This window comes from Tauraco erythrolophus, chromosome 10 (assembly GCF_009769465.1).
Source record: "Tauraco erythrolophus isolate bTauEry1 chromosome 10, bTauEry1.pri, whole genome shotgun sequence".
In the NCBI taxonomy this organism is placed as follows: Eukaryota; Metazoa; Chordata; class Aves; order Musophagiformes; family Musophagidae; genus Tauraco; species Tauraco erythrolophus.
In genome coordinates, this window is record NC_141474.1 from 35,218,116 (window position 1) to 35,238,642 (window position 20,527).

Consider the following 20,527-nt stretch of genomic DNA (forward strand, 5'->3'; position numbering starts at 1 on the left):
AAGATATAATCACATATCCTGGGAATGAAGGCAATCCTTTAGCATTCTGTCTAAAAAATGTTTCAAGTCTATCATTAATTGCACTTCTGCTTATTGTGGATTGAATACTTTTCCCTGTTACATCAGTGCCTCTGTTCCCATTTAATCACTATATGTTGCTGCACGTACAGGGGGTTTCTGAAAGAGGGGACATTTCAGTTAGATAGAAGGAAGAAATTCTTCCCTCTGAGGACAGTGAGGTACTGGGACAGGTTGCCCAGAGAAGCTGTGGCTGCCCCATCCCTGGAAGTGTTCAAGGCCAGGTTGGATGAGGCTTTGGGCAACCTGGTGTAGTGGAGGGTGTCCTTGCCCATGGCAGGGGGGTTGGAACTGGATGATCTCTGAGGTCCCTTCCAACCCAAACCATTCTATGACTCTATGATTCTCTTTCCTGTGCAGCTTGTGTGGCTCTAAAGGACCCTGGTTCACTCTGTGCAGCCCACTAGTGAGGAAAGGACATAGTGCATCCCATGGACGCCCATGGTTTTGGAAGAAACAAAAAAAATGAGATTAAAATGCCTGATTTTTGGTGAACGCTGCAGTTAGAAGATTCACCTTTTCTCCAGACTTGCAAAAGGCAGAAGTTTGTCCTTTCAACCCACTCACACGCTTCTGCACATGGATGTTCTCCTCCTAAAACTGCCCATGTCAGTCCCTGCTTTTTCTACCCCTCCTGCAGAGAAACCCAAGAACCTCTTCCCCTCCAAAACGCTCCCTGCTATGACACCCCGGTGCCCACACGCCGCGGCTCACAGCCAGTGATGGCACATCCACAGCCACTCAGCTGCACACCCCTGTCACTCTCTCCAGCCCCAGGTCCACTTTCCTCGGGATGTCCCTTTCCCATGGGGAGGACATGAGCTGCAGCCATGGCTACCTCCCCTTCCCGCTGCCTTTTGGGGTTTGAACCCCCTGTCCCCTCTCCTACCCCTCTCCCAGGGGACCTCGAGGTACTGGAGCAATAGCTCCATTTCCACCTATGGCTTGGCCCTACCAGCTCTTCCCGAGCCATCTCCATCCATCCTCTTGGCCCACAGCTCCAGTTTGAACTACAGCATCTCTGTTTTTCAGCTATAAGGTTTAACTCGTTTTTTTTTGTCCAGAAAACAATGTGTGTTGGGATTTCTGCCCTCTTGATGCCCCATCCTCATGGCAGCAGCCAGTATCACCCTGCCATTGACACTGGGGGGCCAGAACTGGAAGTGGAGTAAATGGAATGGGAGAGATACACATATCAATAAGCCACGTAATTAACGGACCGAGGAGTCGGCATGAGTTAGCTTAAGCTTAGCAGTTTTGAGGATTTCCATTTGCACTCGTTAGAACCAGATGCTTTTACTTTTAAATTAATTACCCCCACGTGCTGCTCTGCCCGCTGATTGACTGAGCACAGCGTTCGCCACTTGTCGGGCTTTTACCAAGTTACTTCTCGGGCTGGAACAGCATTTTAAGTTGTGTGCAGCCACCCTACACGTTTCTTCACCTTCCTGCTTTGTAGCACCGGCTGGGAAGGGAAGAGCAGTCTCCTTTTCATCCCAGAGGTTATGCCTACGCATCCAAAGATCACATGTCAGTACCAGCCCCGAGGGGTACCCACCTTTGGGTTTATATTTGAATACCTTCATGTTATTATAATCTATTAAGCCATTACGATGGGGTTTGTTATTTCAAAAGTAAGTCTTGTTTGCTTTCTCAAGGGTGAGGGGATTAATATTTTTAGATAGATGACTTTTGGGCCTTGCCCCATGGCTGTTTAATGTCTGAGATCTGATTTCTGCGTAACCTGTAACATAACATATGGAACAGTTGTGAGTTCCAGAATCTGGGAGTCGGCTCAGCGAAGCCATCCTCCTCTCTGCAGGGAAGCCTTGTACAATTTTAAAAGCCAAACGCTTTTATAACATTAAGATGCTTTCACTAGCTTTCCCCCCAGATTTCCAGTCCTGTGTTAAGGTGATGCAAGCGTGTATTTTGGGTTTCTAGTTGGGATTTACCCCACTGCAGGTGGTCACAGTGATGACGCCCGTCCCAACTCACCCCACTCTCCCCATCTCGGGGTGCCCTCCCTGGGAGGGGGAGCTGCCGCCTGCCCTGGTGCCTGGGCACGCCTGGCCATGAAGAGCAAGTGTGCTCAGCAGCTGTGCAGCCACCCAACAGCTCCTGCCTGGAGTTGAAGGCAAAGCTCTGGATGGATAGAGGGCTAAATGGTCTGACACCCGCCTCTGAGACCCCTCCTCACCTTCCCCAGCTACACTGGGGGAGCAGAGGTGATCAGCCTGCCCCAGGGGTCCACACACGGCCCCCTGCGGGCTGCAGCGCTCGGGGCTTTGGGCTCCTTGATGTGCGCTTGGCCAGGGAAGAGTATTGCAAAGGCAACTTGTGCGCCGGCGCGTCGGGAAAGTTAAGGAACAGCAGCTCTTGTGAGCTCGGTGCTTAGGGAGAATTAGTCCTGCAAGCTCTCTGCCTCCAAGACCAGTAGTTTTAGCTGGATGTAGCCTGCGACTGCTTTTATGTTTGGTTTTAATGGCTGCTTTATGATGACATCATCCCTGGAGCCTGGAAACTGTAGCTTTGGATTTACATTACTCTACGTAACAAGAATACAGTTTACAGACCCAAAAGGCTTGGTTCAGGCACTGAACATAGACTTAGGGTGTCAGATCTCACTCCCACTGTTCATTTATTCAACAGTTCAGCAAGATCTACAAAGAAAAAAAAAAAGGTCCCAATCCAAGACTAACTGAAGAAAATGGGATTCTCTCTATTCTATTAGCAGAAGCTATAGCAGGGTGTGCACTCCCAGTATGTAAATTTAGTCTTGTAGTATATCTGCAAATTATCTGCAGAATAATGTACGTGCTACTCTGAACTACCTATGAGAGCCGACTCTTCTCAGTTTTGCATGAAAACCACAACTGAGCCATCCAAGGCTCATTCTGTGCTGGCTTTCCATCATCCAGAGGTAAAGGGGATGCACAGGAGGAAAAGACAACGTGTAAATATCTCCCTCTTTCCCGCGAGTGATGGAGGGTCAGAGATTCCCAGTACCTTTGTAGTCACATCTGCTCAGCGTATCTGTCAACAAGAGTTTAACAAAAAAGGATGGAGCAGTAGATTGAACGGAATTTATGAGCAGTAAGACACAACAGGACAGTGCATTTCTTGCTGATTATAGGAAGCCTCAGGTGATACACCGACTGAAACAGAAAACAGAAGGCACAACTTGGCCATCCTGAATCGCTCCGCTTAGTCTTTCCTGCTGCTGCCGAGGCACTGAACGCGCTCATGAAGAAAGGAATTGGTCAACGTTACAAATAGCAAGGTGATTATCACGCTGGAAACAGCTAATGGAATCCAGAGTGCTAAAACCCGCGCTGCGCTGCAATTCTTTCCATATAAAATACGTTTCTGCTGCAACTGCCCCCCAACATGTGCACTATATAAATATAACATGCATCTTTGGAAAGAGGATGCAGATGAATTTTGCCAATGGAAGAGAAACATTTACTGTTATATATAGTAGAGATCAATTGCATTGTTTTAGAGAATGCTGCAGGATACGGTCAAAGTGCAATAGTTACGACTGCTCTGAAAACTCACAAAGATGAGCAGCTAATGCTCCTGAAGAGGAGCAGCTGGCCAGTGAGAAATGAGCTGACAGATGGCTTTCTGTGAAAGATGGTCATTAATATTCTCATGTCAACTCCCAGGTTTAATGGGATCTTCGAGCTGAGAAACCCAGCGCTTGGAAGCCAGGAAATTCCAGAAGCTAGGAGGTGTGTATGGACAGTCGCTTAGAAGGCACAACATCCCCTTGCTTTTGCACCAATATGTAAACTTAACAGAAACCAGATTTTAAATAAGCTGAGAGGTGTAAAAAAAAAGTCTTATTAAAAAAAAAAAGAAAAATCTACTTGTTCAATGAGCTGCTTTTAAAATGAAGATGATCCTACAGAGGTGGCTGTTATCCTTACGTGGCACTAATGACCTGATAGGGAGGAGGACTGTTAGGAAAACCAAAGCACATGGTCGGTTTTTAGGGTTTGAGCAGAGAACACTCCCCTGACCCTCTTGGATGCTGCGATGCACAGCAGGTCTCCTCGAGTCTGTGGACTATAGACCTGTGGTCTCAACCACTAACGGCACAACTGGGTGAGAATTCGTACTCATTAAGGTTTGGTTGAAAGTCTTGCTCATGAACCAACGTTCCAACCCCAACACCCGTAGCAGGGAAACCTATGAAGATGAATTTAGAAAAAAAAAAAAAAAATCCTTTTGGTAGACTTTTTCAGTGCCTTTCTGGTTACCACACTTAAATAATTACTAAAGCACGTTCAAATGTTAGGCTCATTATTTCAACTGTCAGTACCGCAGCCCAGGCACGGACAACCTGATTACACCTCCAGAAACTACGACCACAGGGAAACCAAGAAACTCCCCCAAAAGCCGTGGCATTAATTGCAGGACAGCCCTCTGGACTTGTCATCATGGGGGACAAGCCTGAGCCCAGCAGTCTCCTCTCTGGGCCACCTGGGTCCCCCGTGGGTGGGCAGCATCCCTGGCAGCACGAGGGGTCGGCGAGTGCCGGCTACTTACTTCCTCTCTCCTTTGTACCACTCAAAGACCGGGGCAGGAACTCCTGCACCTTCGCACCGTATCAGTCCGTTCCCTCCAAGCATCACACCGCTGGATTTAAGTTCCTGAATTGTGGGGGCAACTGAAAAAAAAGAATCGTAAAATGGATATTTGCATCTCGATAACGCGGATTGTTCGACGCCGCGTCTCTTCGGCACGCTTTGCGTCACTCTTGGCCCGGCGCCTGTTTTCCAGCTTGGTTCACATTCAGCCACGTTTTCTTCCAGCCGTGTAAAAATTATCCCACACAGCAGATTCTGATACCGATCTGTGTAGCTGGTGTAAAAAACACAACTGAGACATGAAGAAATATCAATCCCATACTGAAAAAAAAGCAGTTTTGCCAACTCAGTCACTCAACACAAAGTATAACTCTCTACAAGCGTTAGTGTCGTGTGAGACATATTTAAAATCTGAGAAAAACTCATCAGAAGCAGCAGAAAGCACACGAAGCCCCAACACCAGTGCTGGTTGAGAGGCTGCGGGGTCTGGCTGGGCTCGGCCGGAGGGATCCCCGCAGCGGGGAGGGGTACGGCAGTGCCCGGGGCACAGAGCCCAAAGCAAAGAGAACATGGCCAACACCATGTGTCTTCTGCATCGCGTCTTCTGCATGTGCCCCATAAACCACATAGGCTCAGATGGCCTTTGAGATCTTGTTTTGCACATTAAAAGAACAAACTTACCTTCGTAATTAGGAGCCAACCGTAAATACCGTATAACAGCACGACTTTTCCGGCGTTACACCGAATACAGAGTTGTTTTGGTAAATACATTTTGTCTTTAAAAATAGTAAACATTGTAAATAGCAATAAATGTTTTAAGCTTAGGACCACAGATACAAATAAAGATAAAAAGTGATTGTCAGTTTTTCCAGTTGCCAGTGAGCAGCAACCATAAGCTGAAAACAAAACAACAAATTCCTCAGGAAAGAGATTATCAAAGGAAAGGCTGAACAACAACTGCCTTCTCCCTGGAATTTCTTTTACGTTTTCTGTTTTTAAACAGTAATTTATGTGCATCATAAAAACGCTATAAAACCAGAACGCCGAACTTATAAATAAAAATCTGTTTATTTTTTCCCGAGCAGTTTTCCAGATGTTGCTCTAAGGTGTTTATGTACGTGTAACACGCCGACTGCCTCTCGTCTGCTGCGTTCCCATCTCACCACCGGTGGCTCAGTGTGCCACGTTGAGAGACCACAACGTTCTATGGGACCTGGCCACGCTCAAGCAGCACGAGGGGCCTGGCAGAGCAGAATGGGTGCCAGGTTGTGGGTTGGCTCCATCACACACCCCTGGCACACTCGTCCTTCACCGACACCACCACCAGCTGCTCTTCCAGATGTGTAGGATGGGACACGGCGCAGGAATGCAGCTGCCCCAGCCCGGGGAGAGCGAACACGCACTCCGAGCACCGGCACACCAGTCGCAATGTTTAGCAGAACCATGTGAGGGCATTTTGGGTGGCGTTAAACAGAATTGGTTCTCTCTCGCCCATCGCTCATGGCCTACCCCCAGTCAGGCAAACAGACCACAATTTCCCACAGCTGCCAAACACATCCTCTGCTTTCAACATTCTTTCTCCAATGATTACATTGAACCAATCCATAAATTCATTAACTTTCAAACAATAACATTAAATTTTCAAGTGGATAATAAACATAGAACCAATTTGCATGACTGCTTCTCCATAATCTGCAGATTAGATTTTTTTTGTTACTCCATAAAAATAGCAAGGACATAGAAACCTCACTGCTTCCTGAGAAACAAAGCAGTTTGTGAGCCAAGACTTTCAAAAAATAACATCGAGTGAGACTGATCACATGAATTGGTTACATTTTGCCTCCGTTCCTACAGCACCGCCTGACACCAGCAGCTACTCAGCACCACAAAGCTCATGGCTCAGCTTGTGCTTCTGAGCCCTTCAAACAAATAACCACCAAAATTGTGCAAGATAAGCCATACAGAAGCAAAACTCGTGTGAGATAACCCGTACAAAAGCATCACCTGAATGATGGAAGAACATGGAAGTCTACTGCACGGACATACGGTCAACAGAGGTTGCTGGAAGCTGAACTATGAGCGGGAGGTCTACCTTCCACTACTCACCCCCAGGACCGAGGACTGCTGCCAGCATTCCCACCGCATCCCTCAAATTGTATGAAAGACATGAACGCTGCAACATACCCCCGAGACATTTCTCCACCACTAGTTCGTGTGTGACCATGGCCAGGGAGCACCACCCTGAGCAAGCAGGTCCTGGGGCTCCTGGCTGCTGGGCACCGAGCCCAGATCCCGGCGTTCTGACAAGCACATGTCTGCTTCCCCGTCCATCTGACACTGCGGATCTGGATTGCTGGGGGCACCCAGCCCACCTGCCTGCCCCAAGTGAGGCCAGCCTGACCCAGGTGGTCCTGATGGACCCCTCCATCCTGAGGTTTCAAAGACCCAGGGAGACCCACAGCCTGCCTGGATGGCATCCCACTGGCACTTACCGCACGCTCACAGGGACGCATCTCACTGTAGTTTTAAACTGTGACTTACTTTGTCCCCGTGATGTCAATAGCAGGACTAAATTTCTCTTTGAAGAAAAACTTTTACCTTTTCAAAGGCTCGTGCCCCATTCTCTCATTTATCTAAACTTCAGCCTAAAAGAAACTCAGTTTGTTCTCTCTTATTTCAGACAGCACGCTTCCCCAAAAATGTGCTTGTTTTTGTGGTGCCCTGGAAGTCCTCCAGTTCACCCACGCTTCGCCTGGGTGAGTGTGCCCGACACGAGGTGCAGTACTACCGTGGAGATGCTGCCAAGTGGAACAGGGAGGTTGCTCCACGTGTTCTGCACGTGATGACATCCTGCCCTTCCCGACTGAACACGGCATTCCTTCCCCCATTGCCCCTTGGGATTTCCGTGGCATTATCCCGATTGCCCATCTTACGTTTGTGCAAGTCCTCACTTGCGGGCGGGTGCTACCCCACCCTTCTCCTTTTGTGGTCACCTATTATTTTTGCCACCGTTCTCCCACATGTTGAGACGATCTCCAGTCCTGCCTGCTCCACAGGGCAGTGCCCCGGCAGTGCCAGGAGTTCTGCCCCAGGGAGGGACAGAGATTTGCTGCACCGGGAATAAACTGAACATGGCAGGCGTAAGTAGATACAATCTAATTTTGGAGACACCAGAGAGAAATTCTGGGAGAGGAAGTGGAATAACACACTGGATCCATGAGTTGGGCAAGCTTTCAGGAACTGAGAGTTGAGTTGAAGCTATGGACATCCCACGCGTTTCCATCGCCATTGAAAGACGCTGGGAAGGTTTTCAGTGACTGTGGGTTTTGTCTTTCAGGTGCTGAAAGACACTGGGAAGATCTCTCATGACGGGGGGTTTTCTCCTGTGCAAGAGAAGAGCCGCAACCACCCCACAGGTTCCACCGGTCTGCAGGTGTGCTGCCTACAAGCCCTTAACCAGCAGGAAAGATCCAGCCCCTTCTCCACATCACCGTGCAGTGACCCCTTGCAAAGCTTTGGAAGAAGAGCCAAATATTTTCCTGTGTTATGCAAAGGGAGTGAAAATATTTTTTTTTTTCTGAATTCAGAGCGGGTAGGATTGTAAGCGAAAAACTCGAGTTGGAAATTACTGTAGCACTCTGTGTGCACTCTGCACAGGCACTATTTAATCCTCGCGAGCTGAGCAGAAAGAGTAAAGAAAAGACCTGCAAAGGTCTGAGTCACGTAGAAAGTTTTTTCCAAAAAGCATCACCTTTTGCTTCTCAATGCAGCCTGCCCTCCTTTTGCGTGGGGTTTTGTGGGGTTTTTTCTTTGTTTGGTTGTTGTGGGTTTTTTTTTAAATAAATGCAGAACATCACTGGTAATAAATTTAAAAATTAAATGATCCATAAAACTGTCCAGCTTGCTGATGCTTTTTCAGGTGGGAGCCCTGGGCACCGTGTGCCTGGTGCAGCTGGGAGGGGGACGCTGGCCGGATCCCAGCAGCAAACCACGATTCCTGGCTTTGTGGTCCAGCGAGGCAGAGTTTTGTTTGGAAAATACTGAAAAACTTCTGAAAGGCAGTTTTCTTAGATCTCCCTTACAGAAGGATTTCAGCTTCTGTTTGGTCAGAAAAAAAAATAAAAATAAATCAATATTCTCTGCTCTCGGAAATCCCCAGTTAATAACTGGTATGAAAACACAAACCGAAGATGGCTTAGAGTCACCGTTCTCCGAGATTTGTCACTGTCAGGTTATTTTCTTGGTTTTAGTGCAAAGAGAGGGTGTGCACTGCACGTTCCCATTCCTGGTCACCGATGAGTCATGAGCTGAGCCAAAACCCCTCAGACCCTCCTGCTCCCATCGGTGCGGAAGAGCGAACAACTCCCGATGAAATTACACCCGAAACGCCCGCCGCTGCTCTCGCCAAGGTTTGTTCTGGAAAGGAAAGAGACAAACACATGGGAAGAGATTCTTGGGCCTCCATTATTACATTTTTTTAAAAAATGTAGGCAGCAAAGAGTCATTTTTGAGAGGGCATCTGTGATGTGACCTTATTGCTGTCAGTCACGCCGCGTTCGTGCGCTGCTGGAGCTACGTGGGGTTTCTCCTGTTTAAAAGATTTGGAGGTTCTAGCAACCAGAACGAATTCTGTATCGACCCAAACACGTGTAACCTGGCAAGAGGAAAGCTCATATGTTATGTTAATGAGTGCTCACAAAATTCAATTCAATTCTGCCATCCCAGTTACCCACTATACATTATTCTTCTGGCAAACACTGTCCCTGACGCCAGAGTTGCCCGGAGCAGCAGGGATGTGCAAGATGAGCCAAAGTTCCCGGGAGAAGAGGGGGATGGAGGCAGACAGCACCCCACCTCCAGCTGGGGCTGATGGGCAGCTGTTCAGGTGATAACAAGCCTACAGAAAACATGATTTCTGCTCCCAGGTAGCACCCCGAGTCCTTAGAAAACCCTGAAACAGATGCAGCGATGGCTCCCCTGCCCCGTTCCACCCGCCTGCGACAGGACTCTGTGTTTGCAGTGTTAATTACCCCCACCTGATCACCCCCACCTCATTAGAGCCCTCTGCAGCTCTTCACAACCTGCCTTATCTTCTGTTGTATTGCCAAGAAACGTGCCAACCCTCCGCTGCCACCCTTTCGGCACAGCACAGGAGGGGGCTCGCAGGGACCGGGGATCTGATCCTCTTGAATTTCCAAGGGGATGACTCAAATCCTGCTCAATCCAAACTGCTTTTGGGTTCTTAATGGCTGCTTAGGGGATCGATAGCAAGGATAAATATGGGCCATCTAGGAAAAAGGTTTTTGTTCAGGAGTTTAATAATGATGACTTAAACTATTCCGGCAAATCGTTTAGTGTCATTAACGATGCCATCCTGCTCCGTTCAGCGCATTGATCCAACAGATGCTGGCAAAAGTCCTGAGCAGACAACAGAAGGGAAGGGATAAATGCAGAAGGACACGAGCTTAAAGACCTGATGAAAGTTAAAGAAGGTAAAAAGAAAGAGCCACTTAAAAAAAAATTAAATAAAGTAATTACAGCTGGAAAAACTGTGGAAAAATAAGAGAAATTTTGGTTAAAGATTGAACGCAAAAGACTTGGAGGCTGAAGGAGGCACAAGGTAGGCAGGGGCCTCCCTCGAACTCTGCAACCTCCACAACCAGAGGCTTCACCAGGGTTTTTCCCCTCCACCGGTTACGGGGGAAGAGGCTCCTGTTGCGTTGCAGAGACACGGACGTGCCTCTGAGCGCGTGCGGAGCGCTTCGTTAGAAATAATGGTAATAAATACACAAGCGAGCAAGAAAATAACAACTTGTCTCCACCAAGGTGTAGAGCATCAACAGAGAGCGAAGGCCTTTTCCTGGAGGAGGCTACAGGAGGAAGGAGGAGGGTGACAGCCACTGAGCACTCCCAAAGGGAGGGTATGATAGAAAAGTTAATGGTCTGATGGAAGATGCTGCAGTAAAACCTAACAGTGATGTTAACACAAAAACCTGGTGTAAAAGTAATAATTTTAAATGTATTCGTCATTTTTATGTCTCCTACATAATAGTTATACAAAATAACAAAGGAGAAAACTATGATTATCTATACGTGTCAGCAGTACTGGGCTTTTGTGACTCAAGTTTGTAGGTTTACTCTCCCTACAGTGGATCCTTGCTCAGTCCTCTCCCACAATCCATCCCTGCAGAGCAGAGCACTTAAAATAAATGCTTCATTTCTGACTTGAAAACAAATTACTGGAACTTGCTTAATATCAATTTCCCAAATACGTGTAAGTGCTTTGCTGGGAAAGGCTTTTTCGAGTGGGTGCTCAGAGACGTGGCTTAACTGGAGCTTTACTAACGCCCTTTTGTGTTTGCCCCGACAGGAAATGGCTCAGGAGGTAAGGCTGTTCTTGACCCAAAATATTTATTTGTTACATATAAATAAATATCTATTTATTTATTTATAATATATAAGTATTATATTATATAAGGGGGCCTACAAGAAAGTTGGAGAGGGGCTTTGGACAAGGGTATATAGTGATAAGGGGTGATGGCTTTAAAGTGAAAGAGGGCAGATTTCGATGAGATCTAAGGAAGAAATTTTTTACATTGAGGGTGGTGAGGCACTGGCACAGGTTGCCCAGAGAAGCTGTGGCTGCCCCATCCCTGGAAGTGTTCAAGGCCAGGTTGGATGGGGCTTTGGGCAACCTGGTGTAGTGGAGGGTGTCCCTGCCCATGGCAGGGGGCGTTGGAACTGGATGATCTTTGAGGTCCCTTCCAACCCAAACCATTCTAGGATTCTGTGATTCTAGATACGGAATACGACGTGGGTTCACCAGGCAGTTGGCTCAGGTCGGAGCAGGAGCCTCGGGGGATGTGTCGGAGGCGTTGGGACAGACGAGAACTACGTCAAGTGTGTCCGCACACTCCGATGGGGGCGCGTCCCCTTTAATTTTAGTGAAACAATTGAAGTTTCAACAAATCCCCCACTAAAGTCTCCTGTGATGCTGCCGAGTACTCCCTGCTCTCCGCCTCTCTCCCAGCGTGCTAACGAGCAAGACGTGCAAACAATCATACTCGTCTCCCACTCCCGCGCTAAAAGAGCTCCGCAATTATTTTCTGCTCATCTCAGAGCAGCCACATGCTCGCATGAGTCAGGCGTTTGCGCTGGGAAACCAAATCTGGCGACTTATGTTCCATCCAGAAACGATGCGAAGTGCTGCTGAATCTGGTTTCCTACCCAAATATTTTCCTTTTGCTTTTCAATATCTGAAGGAGCCGTTAAAACGACGCAGCGATGCGCCGGCACCCAGGCGGGCGCGGAAAGCACGCAAAAAAACTCCAGCTACAGCAGGTTCCATCTTTTCACATTTTAATGAGCTTCGGGACTTTTATGCATATTAGTTCTGTTGCCCTAATTACTCATTACAATTCTAATGTGCATTTTATATTTAATTACAATGCTTATAAAGATTTGGTATGGACAGTAAATTATTATAACTAGCATGTGCATAATGATTATGAGCTGAATTTATTAACTTTTACACGAGCATTCAGGGCTGGCAACTTCCAATTTCACCTTTGTGATTAACCATATTGTCTGATTAAACTAACATTTTTGTGGCATTAATTGTAAGTGTCAAAAAAGTCTTTTATTTTTCCAGTTTTCATCAGATTTTAATTTGGCATCCTAACGTCCTCTTTTGTTAGTGAAATTGCTCTCCAGACTGTTAAAATAAAGTTGTTCAGGTAAGAGAACAGCTTTTCTGAGATCCGTTTTCTGCCTCAGATTAATAGATATGAGCAATATTCAAATATATGTATTTAAAAAAATGTATCTATATAGTGTTTTACCAATAAAGTAACAAATCTTTACAAGTGAACAGTGTCACTTATATTTATATAACCAAGATGGTCTTCCAATAGTCTAAATTACTTCATTTTTCTAGTTTATTCAGAGCAGCAACCCTACCTGTTCCCAAATTAGTGGAGAGGTTTAATAAAGGCTTCTTCACACCAGAAACTTCTCCAGTGTGTAGCAACACCTGAGACACACGCCTTTAACAATCACTGGGCTAAGCAACTAATAAACTTATTTTTTTTCCCTCTCTTCTTGATAACTTATCAAAAAATACTGAATTCTGGGTGATCTTGATGTGTATGTATTCATAAATTTTATATGCAGGTGTAGAAGGCATCAGTGAGAATTCAGTTCAACTCCTGCATTTCCAGACGTAACCCAGCATCTCTCTTGTGCTTTTCCCTTTTCTATTCCGGATTTAACTTTACAGAATGATGATTAATTAAACAATTGTGGAAACACCTTGCACTGGCTGCCAGCATCGGGATTCCCGCGAGCGCATCCCCCCGCGCCGCACCTGAGGGGTCGCGTTGTGACGGACCATCCCCACCACCCGCCGCTGCACCATTTATGACGTCGAGCAGCAAACCTCCCAGTGCTGGGAAGAAAGCTTAAAACCCGCGAGTAATTGTTACGTGGGAGAAAAAAATTGAATCAGCAACACAAACTAGCACTTAATAAATAATAGGCCAGCAGACAGGAATTCTTAACGATGTGTTTTAGAAGCTTTTGAGTGGCAGGGAAGGAGAGGAAGAAACTTAACAAAACCTCCCCAAACCAGCAAAACAAAGACCTCTGGGGAGCTACAGAAGAAAATGCAAGTTAGTGCAGGCGGGAGGACGGCTTGGTTTTTCTGCTCATCAGATTTTATCTCATTTTTTCATCTATATAATCCTTCCATTTTCCAACAAAGCATTTTGCCAAGTGCATTCCCTTAAGGCAGCTCCGAGATGTATTTTTGTCCCCTGCTAGAGGAGTGGCTCCAGCGTGGGAACACAAGCCCTGCTCCAGCAGCTCCCACTACAGGTGACGGCACCTGCGGGGTGTCTGCTCCACATCCCTGCGCTGGGTGACCTGGGCTCCCCGCGGTGACTGCACAGATAAAGATTTCTGAGCGAGCACTGGCAGTGTCACATCAAGCCCCCTTTGGTCACAGACGTGGATGGAAACGGTGCCTCTTTAGCCCCTGCACCAGCCCAGCTGCTGTGACTCGCCATCTCCTTGCAAGCAGCTGTGTCCTGTTTGATAGAACAAGTCCTGCCACCATATAGGCATTCACAATTGTTGTGGTTTAACTCAGCTGGCAAGGAAGGAAGAAAAAGGAAGGAGGAAAAATGAAGGAGGAAAAAGGAAGGAGGAAAAAGGAAGGAGGAAAAAGGAAGGAGGAAAAGAGGAAGGAGGAAAAGAGGAAGGAGGAAAAGAGGAAGGAGGAAAAGAGGAAGGAAGAAAAGAGGAAGGAAGAAAAGGAAGGATAATGATAAAATACTAATAGTAATAATAATGTATGAATATATAGAGTGATAAGAATAAACAAGCAGTGTGCAGTGTAATTGCTCACCACTCGGTGACCAATGCCCGTCCTGCCCCAGCAAGTGGTCCCGAAACAGGTAAGTCCTGACACAGCAATCTGGATGAGTGACAGGCCCAAAAAAGGGGGACAGAGAGAGAGAGGACTCCGAGATACCGAGAGAGTCCCACAGAAGAGAGTTCCCCAACTTCCCAGCCAACTCTCACCTATATTGGCCATGACGCTGCATGATCTGGAATACTCCATTGGCCAATCTGTCCCTCAGTCCTGTGTCCCAGCGCAAATCCCAGGGGAGCTGTGGGCCCTCTGTCCCAGCCATGCCCCCCCAGCCTGGCGTGCTCCTGCACACGGCAAATCACGGGAAGCTGAAAGGTCCTGGATGTCTCAGCACCACTGATCCACATCAGAGAGCTGTCAGTGTTCTGCTCATAACACATCCCCCAGTAAATCCCAACCACAGAGCTCTTCCAGCTGCTCAAAAGGAAACTAACTCTGTCCCAGCCCAAGCCAGGACGACAATATGAACAAACACCTCAGCTCCGTGCCCTTCCCGTAGTCAGGGACCTCATAAGGTACATGAGAGCATCTTGAGGAGGACAGCCAGGTCAGGAGCATCTCATATCTGCCTTTGTCCAACCGCGTCGCACCCGCCCTTTCTGATGGCATGACTGGCACCACGACGAACAAACATGAGACAAATCCTGCATTTGCATACAAGACTTGTTGGTAATTCAGAAGGAACAGATGCTCAAAGCATAAATAGGGACATAAATGTTCAGCATTTGGTGGTGTTTGATACGGTGGAGTTGGTTTTAATCCTTCATTGGCCAGTGCAGCTTGATTCAAACATAAACGATGTCAAAATCTTTATATTGACTTCAGTGGGCTCTGAACGAGGCCCAGAAAGATCTGCAGTAAAACAGAATTTCACAGTTTTGAAAACAACAGAAGTTGAAAACCCCACAACTTGAAAGAGCACTGGTGTACCCCAGCCCGCTCTGCCATGCCATCCCTTTTTTATGTGCTACTGCTCTCACTGCTGCGATTTGAGGGAAAAGTTCTCGTCAACATTTTCTCATCAGCAGAGAACGGCCGAGTGTCTGTAATCACCCGAGCTGAGAGAACAAACTTCCATGTCTCATGACACAAAACACAGTATCGACAGGACCCGGCGGAACTGCTGGTGGTCTTTTTTTGAAACCTGTGAAGGGCATCTATTAGAAAAGGATTTAAAACTCCCAGTGTGCTATGGAGGGAGTGGAAAGGCACAGCTTCTGCGCCCCACCGGAGAGGGGGAAGCATGTGTGCTGGGATGCGGGTGGCATCCGGGCACTGTGGCACTGTTGGGAGGTGCTGGGGTCTGCCACGGGGCACAGGTCTCCTGCAAGAGGAGAGATGGCAGAGCCCGAGCAAAGTGTTGCAGAGCCTCAGCAACGTATAACAGAGCATGACACCCTTAATGAGTCGTTTGCAAGTGCTGCTGGAAGGACCTCAAGGTGAAGGGCATCTCTCTGAAATTCAAGAGAGAATCTCCCCCAGGAGAAGGCGTCTCGGGAACGGCTGGGATTAGTTTTGCCCACATGGCACACACATTGGTCTAATTTTCATTCCTCTTTTGCATTCACTCTATTAAGTTGCGTTTCTCGGCACGTTGAGAGGGACTACATGGCCGCAAGCAGGCAGCGAGGAAAGGCCAGTGATGGGGAGCTTGATGCTGGAAGGCTGGGGAGCATCTCCTCAACCAACAGCTGAAGTAGTGGGAAAGAAAAAGCTCTTTCACTCGGGCTTGCTGTTAAACGTTGTGTTGTTCCACGTACAGCAGCAAACGTACATCTCGGGGTATCGCTGGAGGACCAGAGCTACGTTGGGAATGGACCTTTCAATACGGGACAGGTGCAGCAACACGGCAGGACGTGGGGGGAAGGAGGACGGTGTGCTGCTGTGTCTGTTTGCCCGAGAAGCTGGGCATCCTTCCTGAGCTGGGCTCACCAGCTGCCCCACCAGACACTCCCATTGGCAACCCTCCCTCCTCTGGCAGCTCCTACTGGAAAAGGTTCCGCACAATTAGCGTGCCCTCGCGCTCTGCTGCCGCTCCTTTAGCTCAGCGATTTATGCAAACGTGCGTGCGGAGGTGAAAGGGGAAAAATGAGTATCAGCATCCCAGAGTGGTCCTAAGGACCGAGGAGGAGGGAAGGGGATGCTGTCATACATCTGATCCCAATCCAGAAGGAAGAGTTGGCCAGGAGCCTGGGTGCGAACAAACACAAGCGCTTTTACTTGGCTATTTCTCTCCCTCTAAGGAAGATAAAAGCAATGGACTTCAACAAATTCCATGAATTACTAAGTAGATCGTTTGGCAGTAAAGCTGAGGAGAAAGTGAATTAAAGCAAGCTGGTAGTTTTCCAAGGAAAGAAAGTTTGGAACAAAAACGCAGAATAGCTCAGAGTAGGTCAGAAATGCAGCAAGAGACCTGCTCGAGTCCCACCGGGGCACATCCAGGAAGCCAAAGCACAAAAGCAGATGAGGCAGCCATGGGACATGATGGGCGATGAGGAACCACGCCACGCGCACGTTACCAGGGGGAGAGAGGAGAGTCACCCTGCTGCCCAGTGCCACCCGCCCAGTGCCACCCAGCCCACCGAAACGCTCGCGGTGGTGCGCTCCTGTACCACCACCCCTGCAGCTTGACCCCACCTGAAAACACAACACAACCACTAACCAAAAACCTGAACACTGACCCCAGAACAAACCCCGGGGACCCTTTGGCCTGGTAAGGAGCCTTTTGATGACAATTTTCTGAATAACTCTGTACCCTCACCATGGAGATTTTTTCTCATCCATGTTTCCCACGCTTGCACCTGTAAGTGCCACACGTCAAGAGGTTATGAGCATCAACACACGACATCTTCTGCCTTCCTTGGCGATAAATGGGAGTTAGTGAGACAACATGATTTGCTGCTGATGAATCCATGGTAGCTGTTACCCATCTCAGGCTATCTGCCAGGTATGAACACATCATGTTACAGTTCCAGCACGAGACTGGAGACATGCTGGTGACTGCCAGTTCCCTCTGACTGATGGACACCCAGGGCCTCGGCCCAGCCTTTCCAAGGTCTCGGAAATAACAGTCTCATCACTGTTTATGTGGATGAAGTTTATAATTCCCATCTGATGACTTGAGACAACAGTTAGCTTATGGAAGACTGTTCTCTGTCTACTGTAGGTTAAGAGCTATTCATCCACTCTTGGTATCAGTCCTGGTGGCTTGCTGGTGACCAGCCTTCCCTTCTTCTGAGATGGTGGAGCAGAAAAGCAGGAGGAGGTGTCTGACAACACATAGTGCCAGGAAGAGAGGCCAGTCCTTCCCAGAGATGCTCAACAGACACATTATCTAGTGCAAACCATCTGCTTTATCAGGGACTAGCGTGGTACCAAGTACAAAAGCAGAAGGAATTGGGATTAACGGAGCTGGAAAAGATGATTTACTAGGGATGTGTTGCATCACTAAACATGTAAGATGGAAGAAAGAAGGAAACAGCTCTTCCCTATCCCCTTTACAGGCTAAGCAAGCAATAATCAACCAAAATTGAAGCACAGGAGATTTAAATCTGGTAACCTATTGCTGGAAGAGATGGCTTAGGGAGACTATCAAGGTGCTCCTTCTCTTTTTTTATTTCAAAAGAAAAGGTTGACAATTTGAATAGCAGCATCTGCATCTGGACAGCAGCACCAGCCTGGCTCCTCAGCTCCTCCTCTGGGTTGAATTTTTGTGGTCTCTGAGATCCTGGGATTATTAAGCATCAGGACAGTTCCTATAACAGCAAATTCCTTCACTCATTTCTGTAGATACCAGGGTTGTGTTTAAGGTTATGTGCTATTTTTCAACACAATGGGGAAAAAAAAAAAAATTATACTCTTCTCAACTTACAATAATAATGAAATCTCCAGGTTCATGCTTAACTACAAAAATGAGGTAAGTACTGAATCCGGATTTGTAATTCAAAAAAATAATTCAAAAGACAGAGGTAGAACTTTTTTTTTCAGAAAACTTTCTCTCATACACCTTGAATCTGATTTGATATATTCGACATACACAACAAAGTAGCCAGGTGTACTCACCAAAATGATATTTCTAAGGACAGAACTCATTACTACTGTATAATAAATGGAAGCATAAGTCAGAGTTAGCACTGAACAGATTGTTTGGGGTTGCAAAGACAGCAGCTGTCACAGCTTGACAGCTTTCTTGTTAGTGAATCAGCTTTACTGACAGTCTTTTTGATTGAAAACCACTGTTCGCTGACAGTGTGTTATAGCTGATATACATATGTATCTCATGAAGAATGAGAAAGAGCCATAAAAGGTCTAGAAGCTATTGCTCTACATTAAAAAGAAGTGAAGTTTACATAAAGGGGTTGGTGGTTTCTCCCCCCTCCCCAGTAATCGGGGGCAGATGTAAGCTGATAGAAACAGGACAATCTCTACTGGTATGTGACACACGCACTGAGAGTCGAGCCCAAAGTGGTTTTTTTTCCTCACTAAAAGCAGTAAAGCCACAGAAATACTAGTTACTCTCAAACATTCTCAGGAAAAGTTTGTGTAACCGAAAAGAAAGTTTAGAAATTAAATTACAGAAATAAAACACTGTGCTTCCTAGACCTCCTGCTAGCCCAAAGAGGGGATCTGCTGGAGGGGATATATCCACATTAATTCAAAATGAACCCGTTTCCTTCGAGTCACGCTTTACTTTTCTCTTATATGCTGCATCTGTGTCAATGGTTTCAGTCGGCATCTCCACGGGACAGGGAGCATCAGCTCCTGCTTTGTGCAGAACACTTGAAATATCCGTGTAAAACCACCACCACCACTGCACGGCCAGGTACAGCCAGGCTTCCTCCAGCATGGAATCATAGAATGGTTTGATTTGGAAGGGACCTTCAAGATCATCCAGTTCTGCCCCCTCCAGACATGGGCAGGGTCACCTTCCACTACACCAGGTTGCCCAAAGCCCCATCCAACCTGGCCTTGAACACTTCCAGGGATGGGGCAGCCACCGCTTCTCTGGGCAACCTGTTCCAGTGCCTCACCACTCCCAGACGGAAGAATTTCTTCCTTAGATCTCATCGAAATCTCCCCTCTTTCAGTTTAAAGCCATTGCCCCGTGTCCTGTCACTACACACCCTTGTCCAAAGCCCCCCTCCAGCTTTCCTGTAGCCCCTTTAGGTACTGGAAGGTCTCCCCGGAGCCTTCTCTTCTCCAGGCTGAACAGCCCCAACTCTCTCAGCCTGTCTCCAGAGCAGAGGAGCTCCAGTCCTCGATCCAGCATCTCAGATAACACAACCACCTGCTCTGCAATATCCCAGGCTCTTTGCTAAACGCTCGTGTTCTGCATACTTATGGCACCACTAAATTAGCTGGCTGTGGTAAAGGAGGTATTGTATCGACAGGAATGCATCTCAGGGGTCTTTCTCTCTATTCCCCTGCTACTCTGTATTTATTTATAAGATTGTCCACATAAAGTAACTTCTTCTGCCTCAATTTTGTGGTATTTCAACAGATAAAAGCCAATGAACTGGGTACAATGAATGTCACTTTTTATTCTGAGATCGTCGCTTAAAACAAAGCGCACGTGACGCTGCGTGGAGGAAAACCAAAGCCAAAAACCGAGAGCCATTTACCAACACCAGGAACCACCAGGGCTTTGCAGTTTGTGCCTGATGATCACTTAAATTCTTGTTGCAACTACTCATTTCCAAAGAATGTCACATATTTCTCAAGAAGAGACAATAAATTGCCAGGGTGCAGACCTGACTTTACGTGAGGAGTCTGGAATACTGCGATTACCCACTTAAACTTTTAATTGCTCCACTGAAAGATAATCCCTGATTTGGTCTTTTTCTTGAGATTCTCTTCTGCCATTAATAACACCAGGTGCAGAAGCAGCGAGCACCTGAATTTTGAGAAATTTGACATTCAACTGGATTTTGTTCAAAATACACTGTAGATAGTACATTCCAAAGTGATTTTTTCTGAACTGAACTCTTGCAGTCTGCAAATGACTGTCAAGATCTTTGAGCACCGTGTGCCACAGGTACCAAAGCGGCTGAAGCCATACGGTCCGTAACGTCGCTCGTCGTTGGGCAGCAGCCCGAGCGCAGCCGTGCCCGCGAGGCACCAGAGCTTTCAGCTCAAGAGTGGTGTTTGCTCTACAACTCTAAGGTCCCAAAAAAAAAGGTCACATCTGCCTCAAAATAGTTTGTTTTTATTTGAGAAGGGGCAGAAAACACGAAGAGAACCAGCTTTATGAATTATACTGCCTGAAGAATGATGTTGGCAGCTTTTCCTTTCTTTGGAGTTGACAGCACTGCTTTGTTTCAAGCTATAAAAGCAGAAATATTACTTCTCAAAGCTCCCCGAGCTCAGATCTAGTGCCTACACCACACACTTGCTAATAGCAGCCAAATTGCAGAAGTTA

General features: G+C 47.1%; 1 protein-coding gene across 2 annotated transcripts in view; it reads right to left on the minus strand.

Annotated features, from left to right (window-relative positions):
- NEGR1 (neuronal growth regulator 1) overlaps window positions 1-20,527 on the minus strand; it is a 288,803-nt gene that overhangs the window by 59,847 nt on the left and 208,429 nt on the right. For both annotated transcript variants that reach the window (XM_086617140.1, XM_086617139.1), the window contains exon 5: window positions 4,636-4,756. In XM_086617140.1, the coding sequence (XP_086473266.1) occupies window positions 4,636-4,756 (121 nt within the window). The remainder of the gene's footprint in view (window positions 1-4,635; window positions 4,757-20,527) is intronic.